This window comes from Echinops telfairi, unplaced genomic scaffold (genome assembly GCF_000313985.2).
Source record: "Echinops telfairi isolate 266 unplaced genomic scaffold, ASM31398v2 ScPeMD7_23;HRSCAF=83, whole genome shotgun sequence".
Taxonomy (NCBI): domain Eukaryota; kingdom Metazoa; phylum Chordata; class Mammalia; order Afrosoricida; family Tenrecidae; genus Echinops; species Echinops telfairi.
In genome coordinates, this window is record NW_022103920.1 from 48,921,556 (window position 1) to 48,945,591 (window position 24,036).

At 38.7% G+C, this 24,036-nt stretch overlaps 1 protein-coding gene across 1 annotated transcript in view; it reads right to left on the reverse strand.

Moving 5' to 3' along the window:
* PCLO (piccolo presynaptic cytomatrix protein) overlaps positions 1-24,036 on the reverse strand; it is a 393,696-nt gene that overhangs the window by 46,663 nt on the left and 322,997 nt on the right. Inside the window, exons 15-21 of the mRNA XM_045288647.1 lie at positions 19,012-19,062; positions 16,311-16,435; positions 12,459-12,485; positions 9,271-9,364; positions 8,063-8,134; positions 6,414-6,594; positions 4,566-4,760 (exon numbers count right to left, since the gene is read on the reverse strand). Coding sequence (XP_045144582.1) covers positions 4,566-4,760; positions 6,414-6,594; positions 8,063-8,134; positions 9,271-9,364; positions 12,459-12,485; positions 16,311-16,435; positions 19,012-19,062 — 745 coding nt within the window. The remainder of the gene's footprint in view (positions 1-4,565; positions 4,761-6,413; positions 6,595-8,062; positions 8,135-9,270; positions 9,365-12,458; positions 12,486-16,310; positions 16,436-19,011; positions 19,063-24,036) is intronic.

Genomic DNA, 24,036 nt, shown 5'->3' on the forward strand with positions numbered 1-24,036 from the left:
TCACTACTATCTTTTCTAAGGCACAGGCTCAGGAGTCCGTCACCAACAATAGTTATATTCCTGAAGGTGAAGGTTGCTAGCTGCTTGCTCCTATATCCTTCAGCCCTGCTACCCCTCTGACTGGATACCGCATCGATTTGGTGATAAAATGAGAAAATGGAGAACAAAAAGACTGGCTAGACCAGAGGAGGTACACTGGTACAGATAGGAACTGAAAATACAGGGAATCCAGGACGGATGAGCCCTATAGGACCAGTGGTGTGAGTGGCAAAACAGGGAGGGTAAAGGGAGAATGGGTAGGAAAGAGGGAACCGATTACATGGAACTGTGTGTGACCTCCTCCCTGGGGGACAGACAACCGAAAAGTGGGTGAAGGGAGAAGTCGGACAGGGCAAGATATGACAAAATACCCATTTATAGACTATCAAGGGCTCATGTGGGAGAGGGGAGCGGGGAGGGAGGGGAAAAATGAGGACCTGGTGTCGGGGGTTTAGGTGGAGAGAGAATGTTTTGAGAAATGATGTACAAATACGCTTTACACAATTGATGTGTGTATGGATTGGGATAACAGTTGTATGAGCCCCTAGTAAAATGTTTAAAAAAAAAAAACAAAAACATGCTTATATTGATGTTTTTAACTTTTACAATTATTTTCTGTCTTAGCTATAATGGCTTGCATTTTACATAGATTTCACCTTAGAGTGTGTTTGCTATTAAACGTTTGCTAAAATGCATGGTTGAATCATACATATTCTAGGTAGGTCTACAGCAGGAGGTGAATGTTAGCTATACATATATTATAGTAAAGATGGCATTTCATTTATCATCCCTAAGAACAAAATTAAACAAGAAAGCATGTGATGTTAGCTAGTGGTTCTTTTGGTTGTGATCTTAATATGGAATGTCTCCATCAGTCATGACAGGGTTTCAGAAGTATGACAACATTATTAATGTATTTGAAAACAAAATCACCACCATCAAGTCAGTTCTGACTCACAGCAACTCTATAGGACAGCGTAGAACTGCCTTTTTATTTTCGAAATCATTTTATTGGGAGCTCTTACAGAGATGATAACTGTTTATGGGAGTAGAAAGTCCCGTCTTTCTTCCATTTCAAACTGCTGACCGTGAGGATCACAGCCCACCTCGTAACCACTATGTAACCATGGCTCTTATTTGAAGACCATAATTTAAAAATAAAAAGCAAAAAGCACATTTTGATTCAAATCCAAGCGAGAACTTAATTTAGATAAAGACATAGAAAAATATGTATGTTGTTCTGTGACGCTGAGTTGAATCTGACTAGAGATGACCCCCCCGTAACAGCAGAGCATTTCCTAGACAAATACTTGTATGCGAGCAGTTTGCGAAGCCTTTCTCCCGTGGTGGAGCAGGTGGGTTCAAATTACCTGACCTTTTGGTTCACAGCCAAGTACATGACCCTTGGGCCACTTTATAGTAATATTTAAACGCTAATAATTAAAAACAGGGCATGAAATAAGGCAAGCGTTTGATGTGGTAATGTTTACAATTATGGAATGTTTCAAGTAATAAAAATGAATACCATTGAGAAATTAACTGCAATCCTTTGCTGGGAGAGAAGGAATGTTAAGTATTTTTGGAAATATACTAGGCTAGTTATTTGGAAATATTAAGCTAGTTATTAAAGGAACAGTGTATTTTGGTGATAATCTAAAATGGGCTGAGTAAATGCACATTCAGAACTATCTTAATTCTTTAGTTATTTCCGTAATTACCTGGCTAATTCAAGAAATGATGACATTTTTCACATTAATTGGGAGCTGTGTATATTAAACTTTAAAAATTCCTGGGAATGAGGGGAAATGCAATAGGAAACATGGTCTGCCTTTAATTTTGTGGCAAATATAGGATAACATTATGTGTGTCAGGGTGGAATTGACTTAGGTTCAAATGTGGCCACCCTATTTTAAATATATCAACCCGTGTATTTTAAAATGAATATCTATTTTTACATACTTTTGAATCTACTGTGGTAGTAATTTTATAATCACCCTGGTCTGATTTCTGTGGGGAGTGCCATTGTTATGTTTTCTAAAGGAAAATTTTCTATTGTCCTCAGCGTTGGACAGATAGGAGCTTGCTTCTTTGCTTTGAAGAGTGCTGCGCACTTGCAGTTAGCTGACTTTCCACAACCAGGGCTCACGGGAATGATCCTCTTTGTCTGAGACCTCAGGTGATTATGAGGTAGATACGATGTATGAGAAGAGAACAGTCGAAGCTTCGCCTAAAGTAGCTCACCTTGATTACATGTTTTTAAGTTTTTATATAAGCTTCAGTTTTTATTTGGCTAACACACCTTCATCTGTCGTCAAATGTTTCTGACATGGCACTGTGTTCTGCTCCCCAAGGTCCTAACATTACTGACCTCACTAGCAATGTCGCTGTCACTCTACAGAGTCTAAATTGCAAGGAATCAAATGAAAAAACAAAAACTGACACACTCTTTTTAACTGTATCATATAACAATGGCTCAGAACCCAGTAGTTTATGAATGAAATAAAGATACTTTATTTATTACACAGGCACTTGGATATTCACATGCCCAACACATCTGATACACTTCACAGCGATGGAAACACCAGTGGAAAATGTTTGCTTGTAGGATAGAGAGAGAACCTTCACCAGGTAAGGGTGAGTGAGGGCATTAACAAGTTTTCCTGTACTTCACTCTAAGAATTTCCAAAATTCACTGAATATAAAAAAAAAATTACACTCGTGATATTATGCATTTACGACTGATCTACATTTCAACTGCTAGCTCCAATTGTGAGCGATTTAAACTTTTATCACAATGCAATATATTTATAGTCATGCTTGAACAGATTGGGTTAGTAGCATGCATTCCATTCTGCAATATGAATACTGTTAATCGAGTTCCCAACAAAAGTCAAAAGACGCCCGGTGCATAGAAAAGTACGAATCACTGTCATCGAATATTTCATGGGTCTGACCTTGGGACTTACACAGTGATGATGAGATCTTGAAATGCCATGCCCACAAAAGCACATTTAAAAAGTGGATAAACATCTTTTATCAGAATATCTCTAAAAATTAAAAGATGAGAGCTTTAAATCTGGGGTATGTTCTTGCTGTGGGCTTTGAACAGCGCCTTTCTGCTCACCTCCTTCGGGCTTGACTGGTCCGTCAGACATCACCTTCCTGGGGGCTAGCTGGCTTTGGTCTTGGTTGCCATTGGCTGGTGGAGGCAGATTATCAGACTGAGTTCTTTGAATGGGGAGGACTCCTGCTATGCTGTGTCTGTGCTGCTTCCTGGCATGATTAGACTGACCGCTGTTATGTGCTGCTGTGGCAGTGTGAGTGAGATGGAAACCCAGAGTACGTATCCTCAGATGGAATCAGCTTCAATGTTAGTCATGCAAACAGAAGTGTTCTTTTGCTCTATTGAAATCAGTTGTGTTTTCCAATGCCAAAATGACACCGCATGCATAGCACTAAGGGGGTTAAAACTGGCTGTTTCTTTGGAAATGAGGACTAAGGAGAAGGCAGAAGAGCGATCGAATCCCGCTGGCCGGCCAGTGCCTCTTGGAAGTAGCAGTGCACCGATCGTTTGTGGACTCTCTGCACTCTTTAAGTTTTGCACATCACGTGCCTATTTTGTTCTTTGTTTTTCACAGATTAAATGAAAATACAGCAGCTAAGAATGTGTAATTGCTATGTTTTAATCGATGTACAGCTACCAGACATAGCACACCGTGACTTTCAAAAGATCCTCGATGGTTAGGATCAAAAATAAAATGATGAATTCTCTGTTATCCTATACAAAGTATGACCCAACAGGTATGGACTCAGTTGTTCTTCTTAATTGAAGTCTCATTGCCTTATCTCATATGCTTATACATATATTGATAGTTTGTGTAGTTTTGAGAATGTAAGAAACACATTTCTCATCACAGATTTTTAAATAACCAAAATGCTTTGCACATGGAAAGCTACAACATTATTGATGAGCGTTTCACAAGGGCCCAACATGGCATCCCCCACTGGCTTCCCCCACTACGTTCTACCACCTGACTGTGGATTGCGCTAGTCTCCTGCCAACGGTTGTTGTGTGTTTTCAGATGCTTGCATGCCACTGCTGTAGTGATCTGTGTGGACCGTGTGTGTTGTTCTTGTGTAATGCCTGGAATTCTGGCATACATTGTGCTTTTTGATTAATTCCTATATTTTAAAGGATATTTAGGGTCAACGAAAAGGACACACAACATTGCTTTGCCTGCAAACATCACAGACACAACCACCGAATACCATGGGTCAGGTTGGATGGATGGTGAAACAAAGGAGAAACAGCCAGTTTTATTGCCGTCTAGGTAAATTAAAAAAAAAATCTAAATAGGAAGGAGTCGATTGATGTATCGATAGTCTTTACACAGACAAAGGGACAGAGAACAGAGTGAGCAGGGATGCAAAAACCAGAAAGCAAAAACCAGGGAGGGACGGCAGGGAAGAAAGGCAACAGATGAACACTAAGCTGCCATGCTGAGGGATTTATTTGCGTCTTTTACTTGGTTGAAGGCGGAGCTGCTGCACGGCGGCTTCGGCCGCAGCGATGGCGGCGCCCGCGTCTTCCAGGTGGGTCTGCGTGACGCTGCTTTTGCTCTGGCTGCGAGATGGTCCATGAGAACGGAGGTGACCTTCCGATGAGGATTTCGAGCTACCGGGGCTACTGTGGGATTTCTCAATGGTGGGAACCTGCATATCTGGTCACAAGAGGGTAAAACACGAGTTAGCGTGGCCCCAGCATGCCTCCTGTCAAGTTTGGCTAACAAGTGATTTGAATCGATCTGAGATTTAGATTAATTCTGTCTTTTATGGGGGTGTTCACCGTCACTTAATGGGATCCAGCAATTGGAAAGGATTAAACATCTGGGAGACAAATCTTGGGAGGAATGGGGAAAAGGTCCTTTGACTTGAGAAGAGACCCATTTGCAGTGTAAATGGGCTTGTTAACTTCTGGTTTCCCTGGCCAAAGCCGCTCCTGCTGGTCTCACGGCCTGATGTCAAGTGAATCCTGACTGGGGGGAGGGGTGGGGTGGTGGTGGCAAGCAAGTAAGCACCAAAAGACTTGGGCTGCTGCAAGACGAGTTTTAATTAAATGCACAGTGTGTTCCTTGAAAGAAGGTGGTTTTCATAAAGGCTTCCAAAAGTTCCTGTACATTTCCGTTATTATTTTTTAATAACCTTTTTTCCCCATGAACTTTCTGAAACCCCCTTTGTGTGTGCGTGATTGTGTATTATACATAGAGACTGAAGAAATCCTCTCAGGTGTTTTTAAAGAAGGTATAGATCACACACACATTGGCTAATTTGATAGTCATGGGCAAATTTCATATGGTCTTTACACTTCAGCTTTCACAATCCGGGCACGGCTGTTTATGGCTAAGTGGAATCAACCAGGGATCTATGAAACTCATTCATAAATAACCTACAACACCCAAAGTAGTCAATCGTGGGTCATACAGGTGTAGAGGTCTGTTGGTCACGGCCTTCATTTCCTACCTTCCAGAACACTTACACTTGTGACCTACTCCCTTGTCATGTATAGAGAAGTTCTTTTAAATGGGATTTCCTGCCTGAGAACCTCTTCTCAGTAAGCTACGATCAGGTCTGATTTTAAAATTTACATTTAAGGCTGCATGGTTATGTCACATGAGCAATAACTCAGTTTATGATGAGGATCGATAGTGTATTGTAGGATAGATAGTAATAAATTGTTTGCAGGGTAAGCTCGAATGGGAACACTATGTACATTGTAAGACCAAATCTATGGCATTCGTATTTATTTATTTTAATATCATAGTTAAAAATCACAGAATTGAAAAAAATTTTTTTTTTAATCACAGAATTCACTTGAGTCCCACCGTTAGGATAGATTGCTGTAAGTTTTTCATGTCCATTCTTTTAATGATATGAGAAAAAATGTTCCTCATATGATAAATAGAAGAGGTTACAAAATTATCTATGTGGGGTAAGATTACATGTTTGAAGAAACAGTTATATAGAACATGCCCAATGATAATGGTTATAATGCCTAAACAATGATCCGGTGAAGATTTTAATATTATCTTTATAAACACCACAGTGCATGCAATAAAAATCACATTTCCATAGAGTTTTGGACCAGGGGAAAAAACCCACCAGCCAATATGGCCCAACCTCCTCAATTTTACAGCTTGTAAAACTGAGAGTTGAGAGGTGAAGCCACAAAGTTATAGTTTTGAATATGGGCTGATTGGAGATTAAACGTTGCTTCTCTTGTTTCCATATCCATCATTCTTTTAAACATATGTTAAGTAGACAGAAGACATGCATTGAATATGTAGACAAAAACTTCTACTTGGAGTATTTCCTACCCTTGGACGGGTCAGGGAAGATGCCATGGCTTCTGCTTTTGATGACGGAAGGCTTCGGGGACTGCTGGCTACTCTGACTGGAATGAGACTTGCCGTGATCAATGCTTTCAGTCTGTTCCTTGAGAGGATACCACCTAGGGGTGTTATCGAGGTGAGACGTGCTAGATAAATCAATCAGGACCTGAAATATAGTAAAACACATCAGTGGGATTTATGTATCAAGCTTTTTTATTCATTATTTTCCCCCAGCGGTCTTAAATTTAATCAAGGATATCAACCAAAGTCTATAGTATAAACTCTGAAAATGCCGAGGGCGTGGCACTCAGTCTTTGCTTTGTTCATCACACTGGCAATAGTGTCTTGTGCACAGTAGATATTCAATGAATCCTGGGTCAAACTGAACTACACGCACTATTTATAAATATTACTGAAATTAGTTGTTAGATAACGTAAAAAAGGAAGGATCATAAGTAAATCTCTTTACAAAACAGCAACATTTTCTTTGATTATAAGATAGCCCTAAGTTTGGCTAGCAATTTTGAAAAATATTTGGTTTTACTCACAAGAGGTACGAAATGAAAAGAAATAACAAAATCAAAAAACAACAAACAATTTGCAATGGCTAATTAATTTCTCTTATTTTAAAACATACTTTAGTTCATATAGCAAACAGTAGTTTTTTCTTAGTGGTTTATTATCAGGTGCATTTTTCAATTGCTAGCATATTTGATTTAGTGAGACATAAAATAAGTGAAAATTAGACAATAGATATATGTCCTAGGTTAATGTAAACACGAGTCAAGAAACTAGAAGGATTTCAAATTCTTAATTTTTTGTGTTGAGACATTATGCTAGGTGTAGTCTTTATCCTCAAGTAGTCCTGCCTAAACCACGATTAGACCAAGACGCTGGGACAGATTTGCACTTATCACGGCTCTAGTTTGTGGAACAAGAAAGGGAGCAAATGCATCCTCATATTACCTCTGACTGCACAACCGTTCAGTACAGTCTTTATCGAAAGACTAGGTTTGGGGTCTTTTTGAGATAATTACTTTTTTAGTATTCATTCATAACTTCTCTATACAAACAAAACGAACTGTTTAGAACATAATAAATGAATGAGGAAATCACAGGATTGGACCACTCCACTAGATTTCATGACTAGGTTATTTCCATTCTGGTCAAGCTACATAGACATTTTGTATTGTTTTCTCTTTCTAGTTTTGCTTAAAATATTTTGAGAGATTTTCCTTTGGATACTTGATACTTCAATAACAACATAAAGCATCATTCTATTTCACACATACATCCTTCATAACAACTGACTAACTAGGAAGATGCATTTTAAAAGATTCAGCTTATTTTAAAATATAACTTTTCTGAGACTTTAACATAATCATTTGAACGTTTCCTAATCCTTTTATCTTGCACATCCGTTATAATACACCTGAAGAAGTAGAGAGAAGCTTTCCTTGAGTTGACGTCCATCTCTTCAAGGAATAAACCAGGAAATAAATTCCATCCCTCGTAAGATATTATTCATCAACAGCTATTGGATAAGATTTTAAAACACTGCTGTGCCCCAGGCTTCTTTAGCCATAGTTGGTTTCCTGGGGCAGCAAGTAAAGAAACGGAAATGGTCGGCTTACCTCCCCAAGAAAGGCATTAGAAGACACCCTGTCGTAATCCCAGACTGTCACCTCCAGTGTTTTCTTCTTGAGCTACGGTTTAAATGAAAATGTCATTAATCTCATGTTTCTAGCGGATCCTTTTAATTAAGCTCATACTATAGGCACCGTTATTTTCACTTCTTTGAACCCTTTCCTTTCATGGAAAAATTGTTAGCATGTTACCCGTCAAAAAACGATATGGGCATTAGATTAACTATTATGTACAAGCTCAATAGTTTTTGTAACCCAGCATATAAGGGACTTCATTATCTTGTGAGAAAAAAGGATCACTTTTACTTATTTCTTATTAATCCATTCCCTCTAGTCTTTGAACTATAAAGCAAAATCTGCAGGCTTGAAATAACATACCAATAAAGAGATCTGGGATCATTTAGGTAAACTATTTGGATTATAGGTCATTGTTTCAGTCAAATATTAAAAAACAAAAACAAAAACAGCACAGCATTATCTCATTCCTTTATGTGAATTTAACTCATTTGAAATTCAAGAATCCAAGTTATAATTTACAGATCCATCATCAAATTAGAAATTTTCCAGAGGACAAACTAAATGCCTCATTCAAAAAGACAACCTATAAATTGTTCTCTGTAGAGGTCTTCGGTCTGTTCGACTTATATTCTTTTCCTCGGTTTTCAATATTCTAAACTGTCGTCAATTATTCGCTGTGATTGATGTAAGCTGTGAGAGTAATTTCAGAAGCACTCCGGCGTGCCTTTGCCGGGAGAAACGTCCTGGTGGCGGAGAGCTCTTTGTGACGGCCATCTTTATGCGCGTTCCTCTCGCACAGCGTCCACCCTCACATCGCCAGATTCGAAGGAGGCCTCAAGTGAGAGAAGAAATGAGTTCCTGGAAGTCTGCCAGGCTGCGGAGACACTCCTACGGGGTCAATCTTCGTTTTCTTTGAATTCTTTATGAAAGCCAAAATATAGGCCGTTGGAAACTATTTCCCCCCCTAAGATTAAGATATATACCCCAGTGTATTTGAAAAATTTAAATGATCAATAGAAAATGTCCACATTTCTTTATCTTTGAATTTTACTTGCTGCCATACACTGGTTTCTTTTCTTACACATATGTCATGAGTTTTTAAATTGAAAGTTGAATAACTTTGCCATAATTTCTTATATTAGCCTAAACCTGTTACAGAGAACGCAATGATTACCTACCTGTTCCATGGAGATGCTTTTATATATTACAGTTTGATTCCACTCCGGATTAAGGCTTTTCTGAACGTGTTTAGTCCTTCTCTTGTGCTCAGCGCTGAATTGGAAGAAAGGAGGGAGGATGAATTTGAATATTCACCTGAACTAAAGACTTAGAGAAACCAGGGCGTCATACTAAACCTTCCAGGATCATGCTTTGTTTAGAATAACTATAAAATCATCTCTTCAGTGTCATGTCTTAAACTTTATTTTCAATTGAATGCACATGATAGTTTAAAAATATTTCAAATATCTTAATATTATTTTTCCTATTCATTAAAAAGGAAAAGCTCATAGATGATCTACTACTTCTGATTATATTATCGTTTTTTGAATTGTTACTCTTCTCTGAATACGTGAGTTAACAATCTGAACCATATGGTAATGTCAATGTATTTTTTCCTATCAAACAATAATTTGATATTTACTTTTCCAATAGTTTAACATCTAATTATGTAAGGAAAGCTAGAGGATTTCTCATTTAGTTTTCTCTATAAAAATAGTTGTATTGACAAAGAAAAAGATTGAGAATGGCTATTATAACTGAAATGTCATGAGCATTTTTATTCTATATTGAAACTATATCCTGATACTCTTGGTAAAGTATGATATTTAATCTAGCTATACAATTATTTTGAGTAAGTATAAACTACTGATTCATGTCAATAACATGTCCTTTATTAGGTACATTATGAACCAAATCTAAATCTTTTCGCATTCCTTAAAACTTGACACATTTCAGTTTTTCCCTAACATTCCTTCCTCTGTGTAAGTGAGAAGCTTAAACTCATCATATTTAGTAGCCAATTTACCATATATTCCAAACCTATCCTAATCAAGTCTGGCAGAATATCAGCCCTGGTAGTGTGGTATGATTTCTGGTAATATCGTGGGTTGCAAGCTGGCATGTTATCTACAAGGTCAGTTATTCAAACCCACTAGCTGCTCTATTGGAAAAACACGAGGCCTCTCCCACAGTAAAGATTTATACCCTGGAGACCCAAAGGAGAAATTCTCCTCTGTCTTATATGGTCACTATGAGTCCGAATCGATTGGATGGCAATGAGTTTGGGTTTGAGTGAGACTGTTTTGGTGGGTGAGCTTTGAACAGCTGACTGCAAGCTTCAAACCCACCAGCTGGTCCTGGGGATAAAGATAAAGCCATCTGCTCCCATAAAGGTTGATAGGCTTAGAAACCCAACACCAAAGTTGCCATAGCAACTTGATGGCAGTGAGTTATTGTGGTATTAAATACTTGGTATTAAATACTTGGTATACTTCTGTAGCTCAAGCATTTCGTATCTCCTTTTTGCAGAGGTAACACACCACTGACTACATACATGCATCCCGAAGACCCATCCACTGCCATCGATGCTTCCCAGTTGACTCAGACTCAGACTGACCCGCAGGACAGAGTAGAACTGCCCCTTTGGTTTTCAAAGACGTTTAAATCTCTACAGGAGCGGACAGCCTCATCTTTCTCCCATGCAATGACTGTAACCTTGCAGTTAGCTGCTAAGTGCATAATTCCCTGTCCCACTGGGGATGCTCCATACTCGCAAAGTTAATTATAATTACTAATAGAAATAATAGCAGCTGTCATTTGTTGAGACCATATTATGTGACAGATTTTGTGCTTATCACTTCCCATGCAGTATGTCATTTATCTCATAAAAACTGGAAAGGAGGATAGTATTATTCCTATTTAGTGGCACAAGAAACCACATTGGAAAAAAATCTAGTAACATGTAAAATGGCAGTTGTGAAATTCAAGCCCCAGCCCTGAATGACCTCACTCTGTTTTCCAAAGCCTGGCTTCCATTGTTTTGATATTATCAGCACCTTGCCATTATAATTCTGCCTCAGATTGACAATCCATAAAGATCTAATATGTGGAAGTGGTTTTACATCTTCTACATCATAATCCAAGGCATTTTATGCTCTTCCAATCATTACTTGCAATTACAAAACATGCTCTCTGCTAAGTGAAAGTCAGCCTGCTCATTTCTCCAGGGTTTCTCTGGATAAAAAAACAAACAGGAGGGCTCTCAATGATGTGATTGATCATGTCTGTTCAAAAATGAGACTATTTCTTTAACACAGGAGTAATTTCTCCTATCAGCCTGAGAGCTAGGGATGGTGTCCCAGGATGACAGAGCCAGCGATCACAGGAGCCCATGACAGGGTCAGATCACACTGCTTGCCTTGATTCTGCGCTGTCAGGAAAGGGAACGTGCCTGTAGTGACTAAACTTAGTCATTCGGATACTTAAATATTGATGCCTTTAAAAATCAGAAACTGCCTCTTGTAGGCAACAGCTTGTCAGGATTAGTAAAGATATCAAGTTCCAGTGTCATACACAAAAACAAATGCTGTATTACTGAGATTCTTGGTAGGATGAACATTCTCATCGCCCGATTGCTACAGGTGGCACATGATTCACCTTGTCAACTAAATAACACATTCAATGTGTAATGCAAATAAGAGATGGGCAAAAAAAGGCACCTTTGGCTATGTATTACAAGTTAGCCTGAGTTGACAATGCAATGATGACAACATATCAGGAGCTACACCAGAACACAGCTCCCCACTCTTGTCAAACAAAGGGGAGTGTGCTTCTGGGTTGCTGCCCATGCACTAGAACAGGCACAGTCGGGTATCTGACGTGGCACAGCAATAATTTTGTAGTTGTGGGAAGTATGAAGGCACAGGATTGTTTCAATGTTAGATTGAAGTGAAGGAAAGAGACCAGATGCTTCTTATCTTTCAGGGAAAACACACACCTAGTCCTGGACATACAGAAGACTAATTCCTTTTGAAAAGTATCTCCGGATGCATTTGGTTGAAGCAAAAGACTCAGAAGAACACGGGCCATGAGTATTACATGAAACGCTAAATGTGTTTTGGTGAACTTCCTATACAAAAAATTTAACCAGGTCTAATTTCAGGGTGGTATTATTTCCTTATTCAAATTTCTAGGCATCTTATTTTTTCCCACATCTTCTAAACTTATTGGATCATGTTGAATTTACTCAGTAGATTGTGAACTGTAGGAACATAGAAAATTCGAAGTGCAAGCGACTGTACATAGCACGTAAAACACAGAACTAAGCACAGAGCATGGCTTGACACTGAGGGAGAGCAGACTCTACCTTGCGTTCTGAACAACCATGACTTGACTGCATTGTTCCCGAGAGCAAGAGTGGAGGTCACAACAGGAAAGTAGAAAGGACAGGAAGAAAAGAGTTAGGAGCAGAAATAAGGAGGCAAAACCTGAGAGAAATAATTAGAATAGCTGTATCATAAATTGCATGAAACAGAAAACCACTAGAACTAACAGAAAAAAACCTAATAAATCACACATTGAATACATTCTAAGTTCTTAGACATTGTAATAAATGGGAAAATAGTAATTATTAAATGGAAAGTTTCAGACTTGACTAGGAGTAGCATATTTGTGACTTTGGGGTAAACCCCACTCTGTAGGCATTTTTTGGGGGGGGGTTGACAAATTGCATAAGGATTATATAGTTGTATTAAAGTCATCTGCCTGCCTTTTCTTGTTCTTTACTTTTCCAACATTTTAAATGAAATAGAGCAGGAGGTATCATTGAGTTGCTTGTGACTCACCGTGTCCCATGAACAACGGAACACCACGCCGCCCAGGGCGGCACCACCCTCACAACGGGTGTTCTCTGTGGGCCCGGTGCACCGCGTCAATTCATGCCATGGAGGGTCTTCTGAGTTTTCACTCAATTTACCAACGCGACGTCACTTCCCGGGGTGGGGGGGTGGTGGTCACCATCCTCACTTAGCTCATACAAGACTGGAAGATTTCCAACACACACTCCTTGCCTTCGGGTTGATGCTGACTCCGAGCACCCCGATCGGGCACAAGAGAAGTGCCCCCACTAGGGTTTCCCAGGCTTTAAGTCTGGACAGACGGAGCCTCACATCTTTTTTCCCCAGGGTTGGGAGGATCGGAACCACCGACCTTTCTGTTAGCAGCTGAGAACTGAATTACTCAGCCAGAAGAGATCACCGTAATAAAGGATAGGCACTCCAATACAGTATAAAATATGACTGCATACGATATTATTTTAAAAGACAGAACATAGCAGTCTCATTTTCATCCATACATTAACACATTCTAACTCGATTCAATACCAAAGGTCATGATTTAGTGTGGGCTCATTATACTATCATTAAATAATAAAGACAGCAAATGACCCAACATCATTCAAGGCAGAGTGAAGTTATCTTATAGTTTGTTGATACTTACCTTACAAAAACATAGCCAGATTGTAGTTAACACTAGCCCCAAAATATAAAAATTAACATAAAATAAAAACTCCCTTCTCCTGGATATTGGCTTGTTGTTAATCACCATATAAAATTATTGTTTCTCAAATTTTTCATCAGGTTAAAAATAGAGCAACACTAAAAACAAGATTAAGTTTCTAAACAAAATAATTAGGGAGGAGGAAATTAAAGGCTAGATACAGGATTTCAAAGTGCGCCTTGTACTTTTCATATCGTTTTGAAGTGCTCTCTGATTTACTCCCCTGATAATCAAAGTATGATGCTCTGTTGCTTTGGTGTTCTCAGGGTAACAAGGAAGCGGAATCAAAGCTTCTGGTCTGCCTCTAGTTACGGAGTTTGTAAACAGCACATTAAAGCCATGTACAAACTCTAGTCGGCTTCCGTTCAAACACACCATTGTCAGAGAACACGCATTACGACTTCAATGCATTGATCTTGGGGGAGATTACTTTTAGGGCCCAGAGCATAGTCTTTCTTGGTGCAGGGCCCATGTCCCCTGGAAAAGAATATACGTTCTGCCGATGGTGGGTAGAATGTTTATAACTGTCAATTAGGTCACTAAACTCGAGAACAAATGGTGAAACAACTGGGAAAATTAGTAGGAATTATTAATTCTTCAAAATTTTTATATTTATGTAGCTTGTGTTTATTTTGAAACCATGTATCTTTCTCTTTTAAAACCATATGCTAAGCCATAAACTAAAACTTTACACTAAAAAAAGTGTTAAAAATAGCTGTGATTTATCTCAGAATAATCTGAGAGGAGATCAGTGAAGATAAACATGAAACAGATAATTTTTGAAACGAAGTAAAGGGTTAATGGTAAATAATTATAGTTCCTCCACAGTACCCTGTTTCAGATATTCAAATTAAAAAGTAATATTCAATTCCCCTTCCTAAATTAAATCAAAGATGAACAAAAACTACACTATATTCTTCAAATTATGAACTCAGAATTTTAAAATTATACCTCAGTCTATTAGTTTCCTGTAATGCAGTGGACTATTTAATTTGGCTGTTCTAACCATAGTCTTTGTTATTCTCAACAACAGAATTTCATTTTCCACAGGGTTCTGGGGAAGATAGTGGGGGGAGATACAGATTGGATTATATAATTCTGCTGTGAGTTTTTTTTTTTTTTAACAGTTACTGGCACTTCATCCACATAGCATACAATTCAATAGTTCAACCAAACCAAGAGGGGTTGTACAATCTTTAACACAATTTTAAAATATTTTCTTTTTCTTCATACTCATTGTTATATATGGTTTTAACACAGTAATAAGATTGCCAAACTGCTGGATAGAAAATCCGTCGTGTCAGAGGAGGGAGGAGAATTTCAACAGCAGTGAAAGAAAAGAGCCAGTAGTGCAGTAGCGTTCAGCACATTGGCCCTGTGATACCTGATTCCAGCTTTGAAGCCAGAGGAGAGACAGAGGGGCGGCAACAGCCACAACATGAGAGGAAACAGTGGACTTCTCAGCCCCCGAGCAGGTAATGCTGAACGCTTTGGGGGCAGTTGGCTGGCTTGTGGACTGGGGTGTCTCTGGGCACTTAAGAGGGGAGCTGAGTTGCTTTGGTTTGAGGCTGACAGTGCAGCGGCATGCCTGTAGCGCATTTACTGACGACCCTAAAGGAGCCTTATCACACTGCCAAAGCAGGGCAGAGGCCAGGCCAAGAGCATTTTTTTTCCTTGTGGGCACAACAAAGAAGAAGCGATCCTGACTGAACACCTGAGCATTTTTTACCAGCATTGTAACCTGTTCATTTCCCTAATAAGCCCCTTAATAATGAGCATCACCCATAAGTGATGTACGCATTGCAATGAAAGTGAGAGCACACCTGGAAACAGTGTGCTATGGAAGACCCAGCAATCAAAATCGAAAGTGCTGTGGGGAAAAATGCTTATGGTCCTGACATCCTAATTTTACTACTATCAGTTATTCAAATAAGGTATAATGAAATATGCCTTATCACTGTTTAGAAATGGTCTTTCAGTACTGAACACCAAAACATAACAATTTGCATTCATTACATAAAAAATAAACGTCTTCAAAGAGAATTTCCTTGATATAAAATATATTAATGTCACAAGCAATCCAAGGAAATATTTTTCACTTGTTCACCTAAGTCAGCATTTCTATTTTTACATTTACCAGTTCTTAATACTGAATTGAAAATAGGTAAGGAATGACAGAAGTCTTTTCATGAGCATTACATATTAGATGATATACGTGCCATACAAAACGAGGAACATTTATGGGTCTTTGAATATTAGGTTCACAAGTAAAATACATTTTGGAATATAGGACAATTCTTTAAAACCTGCCAGAAAAAAATTCTCAGACAATGTCACAGTCAATCTGACTGATCACCACGGGACTGGTTTCTACCATGAAAAGCTGTTTGTCTCATTGTGGCAACTTCCTTATAATCATGGTTCTCTCATAAGGCTTTAAAGTTCATTATAATTTTATAATTCTGCCTTACCTACTAACGGGAAATAAATAAATCTAACTATCATGTGGAGAAATTAGGGAAAGAATAATAAACTTCTATTAAACATAAAGCTTATTTTTGAAATTAAGAGACCAGAAAATATTGTTCATATATCTAAGCTAGGAAATAAAGATTTATTTTCTAAAATACAAGGACTTAAAAGACAGTGCTTCTTTACTTACCCTCGCCCTGGAAGAAGGTACACTTTGACAAAAGGGTCAGAATAGCCATTGTTGTCCCGAGGGACAAGGTTTCTTGCTTGGAGAATGTGTATTATGAGATTTCCAAGGTCATAGTTGATTTGAAGCTTTAGGGGACAGCAACATATTTGGTTATTTAAAAAATAATTATTATTTAATATATTACCAGTAACTTAGTTGAAAAAAAATTTCATAGGCATTATGAATCCTCATTTCCTTTTTATTTAAATCAGAACAGATGAAGTAATGGCTAATTTAATTGGGGGCTCCCAGGCAAATTTTAATTCCTAATAAATGTAAATGTATTATTCACTCTTTTCATGGGGAAAGGCCTAGCCAGTCTGAATTCATTCAAAAGGAACATAATACAATGAATAATAGTTATCATTTAAAATTGCTATTCTTAGTAAAATTAGTAAATGTTTTGAACGTTCATTTATGTAACCATCAGGACGTTGAAAATAAGTTAACTGATTGCTGAAAGTATCAGAAAACTCATTTCAGTTTCTTGGAAGAGTTAAAAGTGGTTTGAAGAACTACTTAAGGATAAATCTGTGAAGACTGAAATATAAGAATATTAAGAAATGCTCCGTTTTGTACCATCTGATGTTAACCTGCAACTCCTCTGTCCTTGGCTGATTTCCTAATAGCACGAGAGATTTGGATAATAAAATCTCAATCTTTAATTTTGGAGGCGGAGGGGAAAAGAAGGGGTATTGCTTCATGGATGCTCAGAAGCGGTTTCATGATTGCCATTAAATAGTCAACCATTTGCAAATGAAACAAATATTTGGAGAAGGCTGTGTAATTACCAAGATTAAATTAACGGATATTTTTTTCTCTTTGCAAATGGAAAGTTTTCCTGGCATTATTTCAAAAAAGCTTTGCTTTAATTTAATTCTATTTTTGTTTATCAAATAACAAAAAGAAAGGGACCTATATTCAAAGGAGGAAAATCCATAGATACCAATACTGATTATTTTCATAGTTTAAACAAAATTGATTTCCTGTGTTTATATTAAAAATGGAATAATAATTTAGATGAGTCACATTTTATCGAAAATTTCATAATTAAAAATGATCCCTCACTTTAGCATGTTTTTAATGTTTTTCTTCCTGGGCAGAAAGTTACTTTTCTCAATCTTAAAAAAAACCCAAAAAACAACTAGAATCCTTCTGAGTATCCTGAGAACAATAGGATGCATTAAACAAAGTTCAGTGAAAGAAGAGGGTAAATGGGAAAAGCTGAGAAATACAGTAATTGTGTGCTCTCATGAGGTCCAGGGCTTTATAATCTGGGATAATCTGGAGCAAACTGAAGAACAGTTTCTAGAATGGCACAGGACCGGGCAGTGTTTCCAGCCCCATGGCCCCAAACCACAATCACTTCAGCACAATTCCCAACTGCTTCTCCGGCTTTCAGTAAGGACACGTTTCCCGTCACCCTCTTCTTTCTCTGCCAGTGCGTGGGTGCACTTAATGGATGAGGCACTCAACTAATTTTTCACAATTTAAATGAAAATCTGAAGGATGCCTGAGGTGAATGCTTTTCAAATTTTGCTCGACTGGATTTTAGATAGCTCCAGCACTAGCAGGTTCAAATCTTGGGTCCTTGCCTAAGGTTTCATTTGGAATAAAATTAAAAAAAATAAGTCATTGCCCTAAGAAATGTTCCAAAAGGTCATCCTACTATCAAATGGCTAGCATCCTACTAAGTAGTGGCTTGTTCTGCTGGCTTTTAAAATTTAATTTCAACTCATATCTCCCTGAATATTTCAGTATCGCAAAGCTGATCTCCTTCCAGGATTCGCTGGCAGCAGTACCTTTCCTTGTCCCATTCCTCCCACCCCAGGATTACACCTTGTCGTTCGCCAAGCTCATCTTCAAAACAGTTCAAATCTCCATCACCCTTGAGGAAGTCTTTTAGGAAAATTTCATCTATGGTGGAAGAAGTTGGAGATCCAACCATGACTTACTGTTTCTTTCTTTTATCTAGAATTTACTGTCTTCAAACTATTAGTATTCTATATTATGTTATTTCCTTTTACTCAATATTATCTTATCTAACCTACAGTACTTTTTATAACATCTAATGTACAGTTTTTCTAACACGTTTAGGCTATGTCCCACAGTAAGAAATACAATTTATGTTAAGGTAACGTAGACAAACAGAAACACAGAAGACTTCAAAAAGAGAAAAGTTTCAATTTTTGTTTTATTTTTTCTGATCTTAATCCCTTGAATTAATTTTTATGAATCATACAAGCTAAATATGAAAAGTGCAGATCTAAAGGAATTGTTCAGTATCTAGTTAGTGGGTCTGTTTTAACAAGACTTACATATCGAAGAAAGAAAGAACAAAGTCTTAAAGGGTAATCTTCAAATTTTCAGAAGAATTTGCCATTTTTGATGCACATTCAAAAATTATAAAGTAAACGGAGGTGCAAATGCATTGGAACTGCCTACCATCAGGTAGATTTAAAAGTATATAGTTTCATAAGTATAGATTTCATTTAAAATATATTTCTATAAACACTATAAACCAATACTTAGTAGTTCTGTAGATGTTATAGAATAGTTTCAATAGAGTAGAAAGTTTCTAACAGTTTTTATCATTTCATTAGAATAGTGGAAAAAGCAGTCTAAAAGATAGTGTAATGATGACTTTTCAAATCTTGCCTACCTGGATTTCCCCTGTAATTGGATGAGAGACAATCTTTGTTGCATCAGTAGGCTGTAATGTTGAAAAGAAATGCACATTACATTATAGATAAATTCCCATCAGATTTATTATTTCAACTTCCTTCTGAAATTAATTTCTGTGTGGCCAGAGCACACTTCCTGGCAAACACTTTGTATTCATCTGGCTGCTTCAAAAAATGGTGTATACTTATTCTCCTCAAAGGCAATTTAATATTATGGACATTATTTTTTCACATTTCATTCCCTGTTTGGAATGATAATTTTGCACCATTCGTATACATGTTTATTGACTCAGGAAAACACACTGTTTCTGTTTACAGTGTTTAAGTTTTTATAAGTTTTGAATATCTACATTTGATAGAGTTATGAAAATGCTGTTTTCATACAAGCACTCCCTTGAGGGAGAGAAGTAGGAGTCCTTTTGTTTTTATTTCTTTACAGGGCACTCAGCATCTCCCTGTTCCCTCCCAGACTGAAGCACGCCTGCAATCACTTCTCAGACGTTCACACTCCTTCAACAACCAGGTCATCCCACGTGAGTCCTCATTTCCTTACATGCTTTGAAATGCACTGCACAGCTCAAGCAGGCAGAGCCACGTTCCAGTGGATGAACAGAGGGTGCATTCTGGTGACAACCTGCTGGTCAGCACAGTGCTGTACCCACGGCTTGTCGCAACATTAGTGCAAAACTATGCAGATCTGCAATCTTGGCATGGGAAAAATCATGTTTTCATAAAATCTGACCACACCATTTACAAATATACTTTCTGCCTTTGTAGCTGGTTTCATTTTCTAATCATTTCCAAAAAGTTCATACTTTAAAATAAGCCCGAGTTTGTATCTTCCGATCAAACAATAATTAGTGGGGGTGGGGGGTGGTCTGTCCTGAATATTTTTCTCTTTTAAGAAATAAAATTGGCAATAGCCAACTCAAAACGCTAGAAAGGAATCTTCGGGCCAGCGAGGTTTTGTTACTAGAAAGGAGCAGCTTAGAAAAAGAGGATGGGAGGGATTGCACAACGCAAGAATGTAATCGGTGTCACTGAGTTGAACCTGTAGAAACTGTTGTCTTGGTGTATGTTCACCTATGCAAACACTCATCAACAAAATAAATAAAAATTTCAAAAGTAAGGAAACATCACCAGATGGTTTGGTGCTAATGAGTGGGGACTGTCCAAGCCACAAAGGCAACTACTGGCCTGACAGCAGCTGACCTGGATGTGAAAGGCGGAGGACGGGTCAATCTCTGAGGCTCATGCAATGAAACCACAGGAAAGGTAGTGGACACAGACGCTCCATGAGTGCCCTGGGTGTTGACGTCAGCAGTGATCGTGGAAGGGTCTCCTGCCCCTACTCAGGTGGGGTCTCGACGCTGCACAATGAGCCTCCCGGACTTCCACCCATTCATCTATTAGTTTTTACTATTTTTTGCTATAACAAATAAATATTTGTAATATTTTTTGTTACATTTTTTTGTAAATATTTTTTTAACTGTGTAGTGTGTATAATAGTGCATAGACTCACAAGAGATCAGCAATGATTGACTTCACAAATACTCATTTTATAACTGTATTGTGCCAGCAACTCTAGTATGTGCTGATAGGACTCTAGAGAATCCCCCACCCCCACGCCCACCCCCACGCCCACCCCCACACATGCACACCTTTTTGCTTTTAAGGAGCTTAGAGCACAATAGGGAGATTAAAACAAGCAGAGAAGTAACTACATTTGAGTCATAAAGTGTATACTAGATCCGAAAGAGCATGTAGCATTTTGGATGAAGGAGAAAGAACTTCTTACTTAAAATATGGAACATCTTCAAAGAGGAAGGCTTCTTGTTACTTTTCTTGTTTGTTTGCTTAAATTTTATTCCTTAATAAAGTTTTCTCTTAACCACAACCACCTTACCTGCAGATTAGCATGTGTGTAAATGGCATGGCGTGGCATGGCAAATAATGTTCTCCAGGTTATAAACTTCTGGGATGCTTCTTAATTTCCTCCCTTTTCACCGATGTTCTAATCGCACCATTTTCTAAGACACCCTTTGTCATGACAAACTATCTTCTCATTTTCCCATTTACCAAAACGGTGCCATTGGATAAACAGCTTCAGCTTCCCCAACTCTAACTCCTCCCACCTTCCTCCCAGTTTCCGCACCTACGTTTCTCCCCTGACATCACTCCTTCCTTTAATCTTTTTCAGTAGCCTTCATTGTTCTTTAGATCAGTGCTTCTCAAGATTCAAAGTGTATCAGACTCCCTGAGAGGGTTTGGTAAAACCCAGACGACTGGACACAGTCCCTATAGTCTCTGATTTAGGTGGACGGGGGTGGATTTGAGAAGCTGTATTTCTGACAACTTTCCAGATACTACTGATGCTACTGGTCTCAGACCACAGTATATGCAAAGAAGATATTCTATCCATCTTTGAATCATGGGTACCTGACTTGGCCCTGAAATGGAAGTGGCATTCGAAACTGTGTAAAACAGAGAATGGAGCCTATCCGTTGGACCCCAGGACTATTGCACACGGGTTGGAAGGCAGAAGGCCATGTCATCAGTGGCGCAGCAGAGAAGTGGCAGAAGAGCAGCAGCACAAGAACAAGAGGCAGAGCACAAGGGAGAGTAGGGGTGTCCCAGCCCCCAGGATGAGGACAACTGGTTACCTTTGTGCAGGAGGCACATAATTGGGAGCTAGATTTGCCGACCTACACCTCAAACGTGAAGTAAGTGTGACGTTGTTAGGTGCTGTCTAGTGGGCTGACTCATAGCGACCATCCGTACAGAAGAACAAAACACTGCAGTGCTGTTGCGCTATCCTCAGATCCGTTCAGATGTTTGAGTCCTGGAGGCAGCCACCATGTCAGCTTATCTTGTTGAAGGTGTTCCTCTGTTTGCTAATGTATAAAGATGTTGTCCTTCTTCAGGGACTGGTCTCTGTTGAGAGCTTGTCCAAAGTACATGAAAGAAAAATCTGGCCATCCTTGTCTCTAACGAGCATTCTGTTTGTACTTCCAATTTGCTGTTCTTTGGCAGAGCCCTGGTGAAGTGCTGGTTACTCGATGGGCTGTGATGTGCACGGTCACCAGGGTGAAACCACTAGCAACTCCAAACTGGGCTTTCTACTCGTGTGAACAGCTAGTCTCAGAAAACTACACGGAACACGATGAGTCAGCACTGACTCAATGGCAGTGAGCTTGGTTTGGTTGCCGCGGTCCTTTCCATTGTCATTGCCAGCACCATTAGGCAAAGGGATTGCTTCTTCTTCTGCCTTCCTTATTCAGTGACCAACCCCACCTGCATAAGAGGCAATTGAAAACATTATGGTGTGGGTCGGACCCACCCTAGCCCTCAAAGTAGCATTCTCGTTTTTCAGCAGTTTAAAGATGTCTTTTGTGATGCCCTGTTTGATCTCTTGCCTGCTGCTTCCATAAGCGTTAAATCCGTTCTTGTTCATATGCTACCTATTGAAATGGCTGACTGTCCACTGGATCTTTTTACAGTGATTGTGTGTATTCTTTCCATCTTTTGATGCTTCCTTCATCATTCAATATTTTGCTCAAAGGCGAGGCTCGAATGTTTTCGTCAGTTCCTTCGGTTGGACATCTGCTTAGCACGCTCTTCCTTTTCATTTTTCTGACTCTGGGGCTGTGCACATCTATCTCATCACAGTATTTTACTCTCTTCTTGGGCTGCTCTTTGAAGTGTTTTGTTAAGCTCTTTGACTTCATCATTTATTCCCCATGCCTTTTAGACACTATATGATTAAGAGCAGGAGTTTCAAAGTCTCTTCTGACATTCACTTTGATCTTTTATTTTCTTTCCTGTCTGATCAATGACCTTTTGCTTCCTTTATGAATGATGCTCTTGATGTCCTCCCACAGCTTATCAGGGCTTCTGTCATCCATTGCATTCAATGCATACATTCTGTTCTTGAGATGGTCACAGAATTCAGGTGGGATAGACTCAAATAGTATTTTGTCTCTCGTGGTCTTGTTTTATTATTCTTCAGCTTCAACCTAACCTTACATGTGAGCAATTGATGGTCTGTTCCTCAGTCCACCCCTGCCTTGGTTAGCTTATCCACCGTCTCTTCCTACAGATGTAGTAAATTTAATGTCTGCGTATTCCATCTGGAAAAGTCCATGTGCACAGTTGCCTTTTGTGTTGTTGATAAAAGGTATTTGCCATAAAGAAGTCATTGGTCTTATAAAATTCTACCTTGTAATCTCCAGCGTCATATCTATCAACAAGATCATATTTTCCAACTACCATTCTTTCCTCTGTTTCTAACTTTGCACTCCATAAATGCCAATGTAATTTAATTGCATGTTTGATCAATTTCACACTGCACACATTGGTAGAATTCTTCAAATGCTTCACCACTAGCTTTGGTGGGTGGTGCATAAATTTTAATCATAATTGTATTGATTGGATTTCCATGTATTTGGATATATATTTTCCTATAATTGACATCATTGTACTTCAAGATAGTTCTTGAGATATCACTTTTGACAAACAATGTATTGTCATTCTTCCTAATCATGTCATTTCTGGCAAAGTAAATCATATGATTTTCCAATTCAAAATGGCTGATACCAGTTCAACAAAGCTCACAAATGCCCAGAATGTGGATATTTATATGTCCCATTCACTTTTTACAACTTCTGATTTTCCTAGATTCTTACTGCATATATTCCAAGTGCAGATGATTAAATCATTGCTGCAGGTGTTTCTTCTCACTTGGAGCCATGCACCATCAGCAAATGAACGTCCCAAAGGTTCTCTTCACAGACTTTACTCCAGCCAGGGTGTCAGGGTTGACTGTGCTCTAAGAACACCACTCTTCCTCAGTCATATTTTGAGTGCCTTCCGATCCGAGCAGCTCATCTTCTGGACCCATCTCCAACAATGTACTGCTCCTGTTCATGAGATGTCCACTATCTCCAACGATGTACTGCTCCTGTTCATGAGATGTCCACTATCTCCAACGATGTACTGCTCCT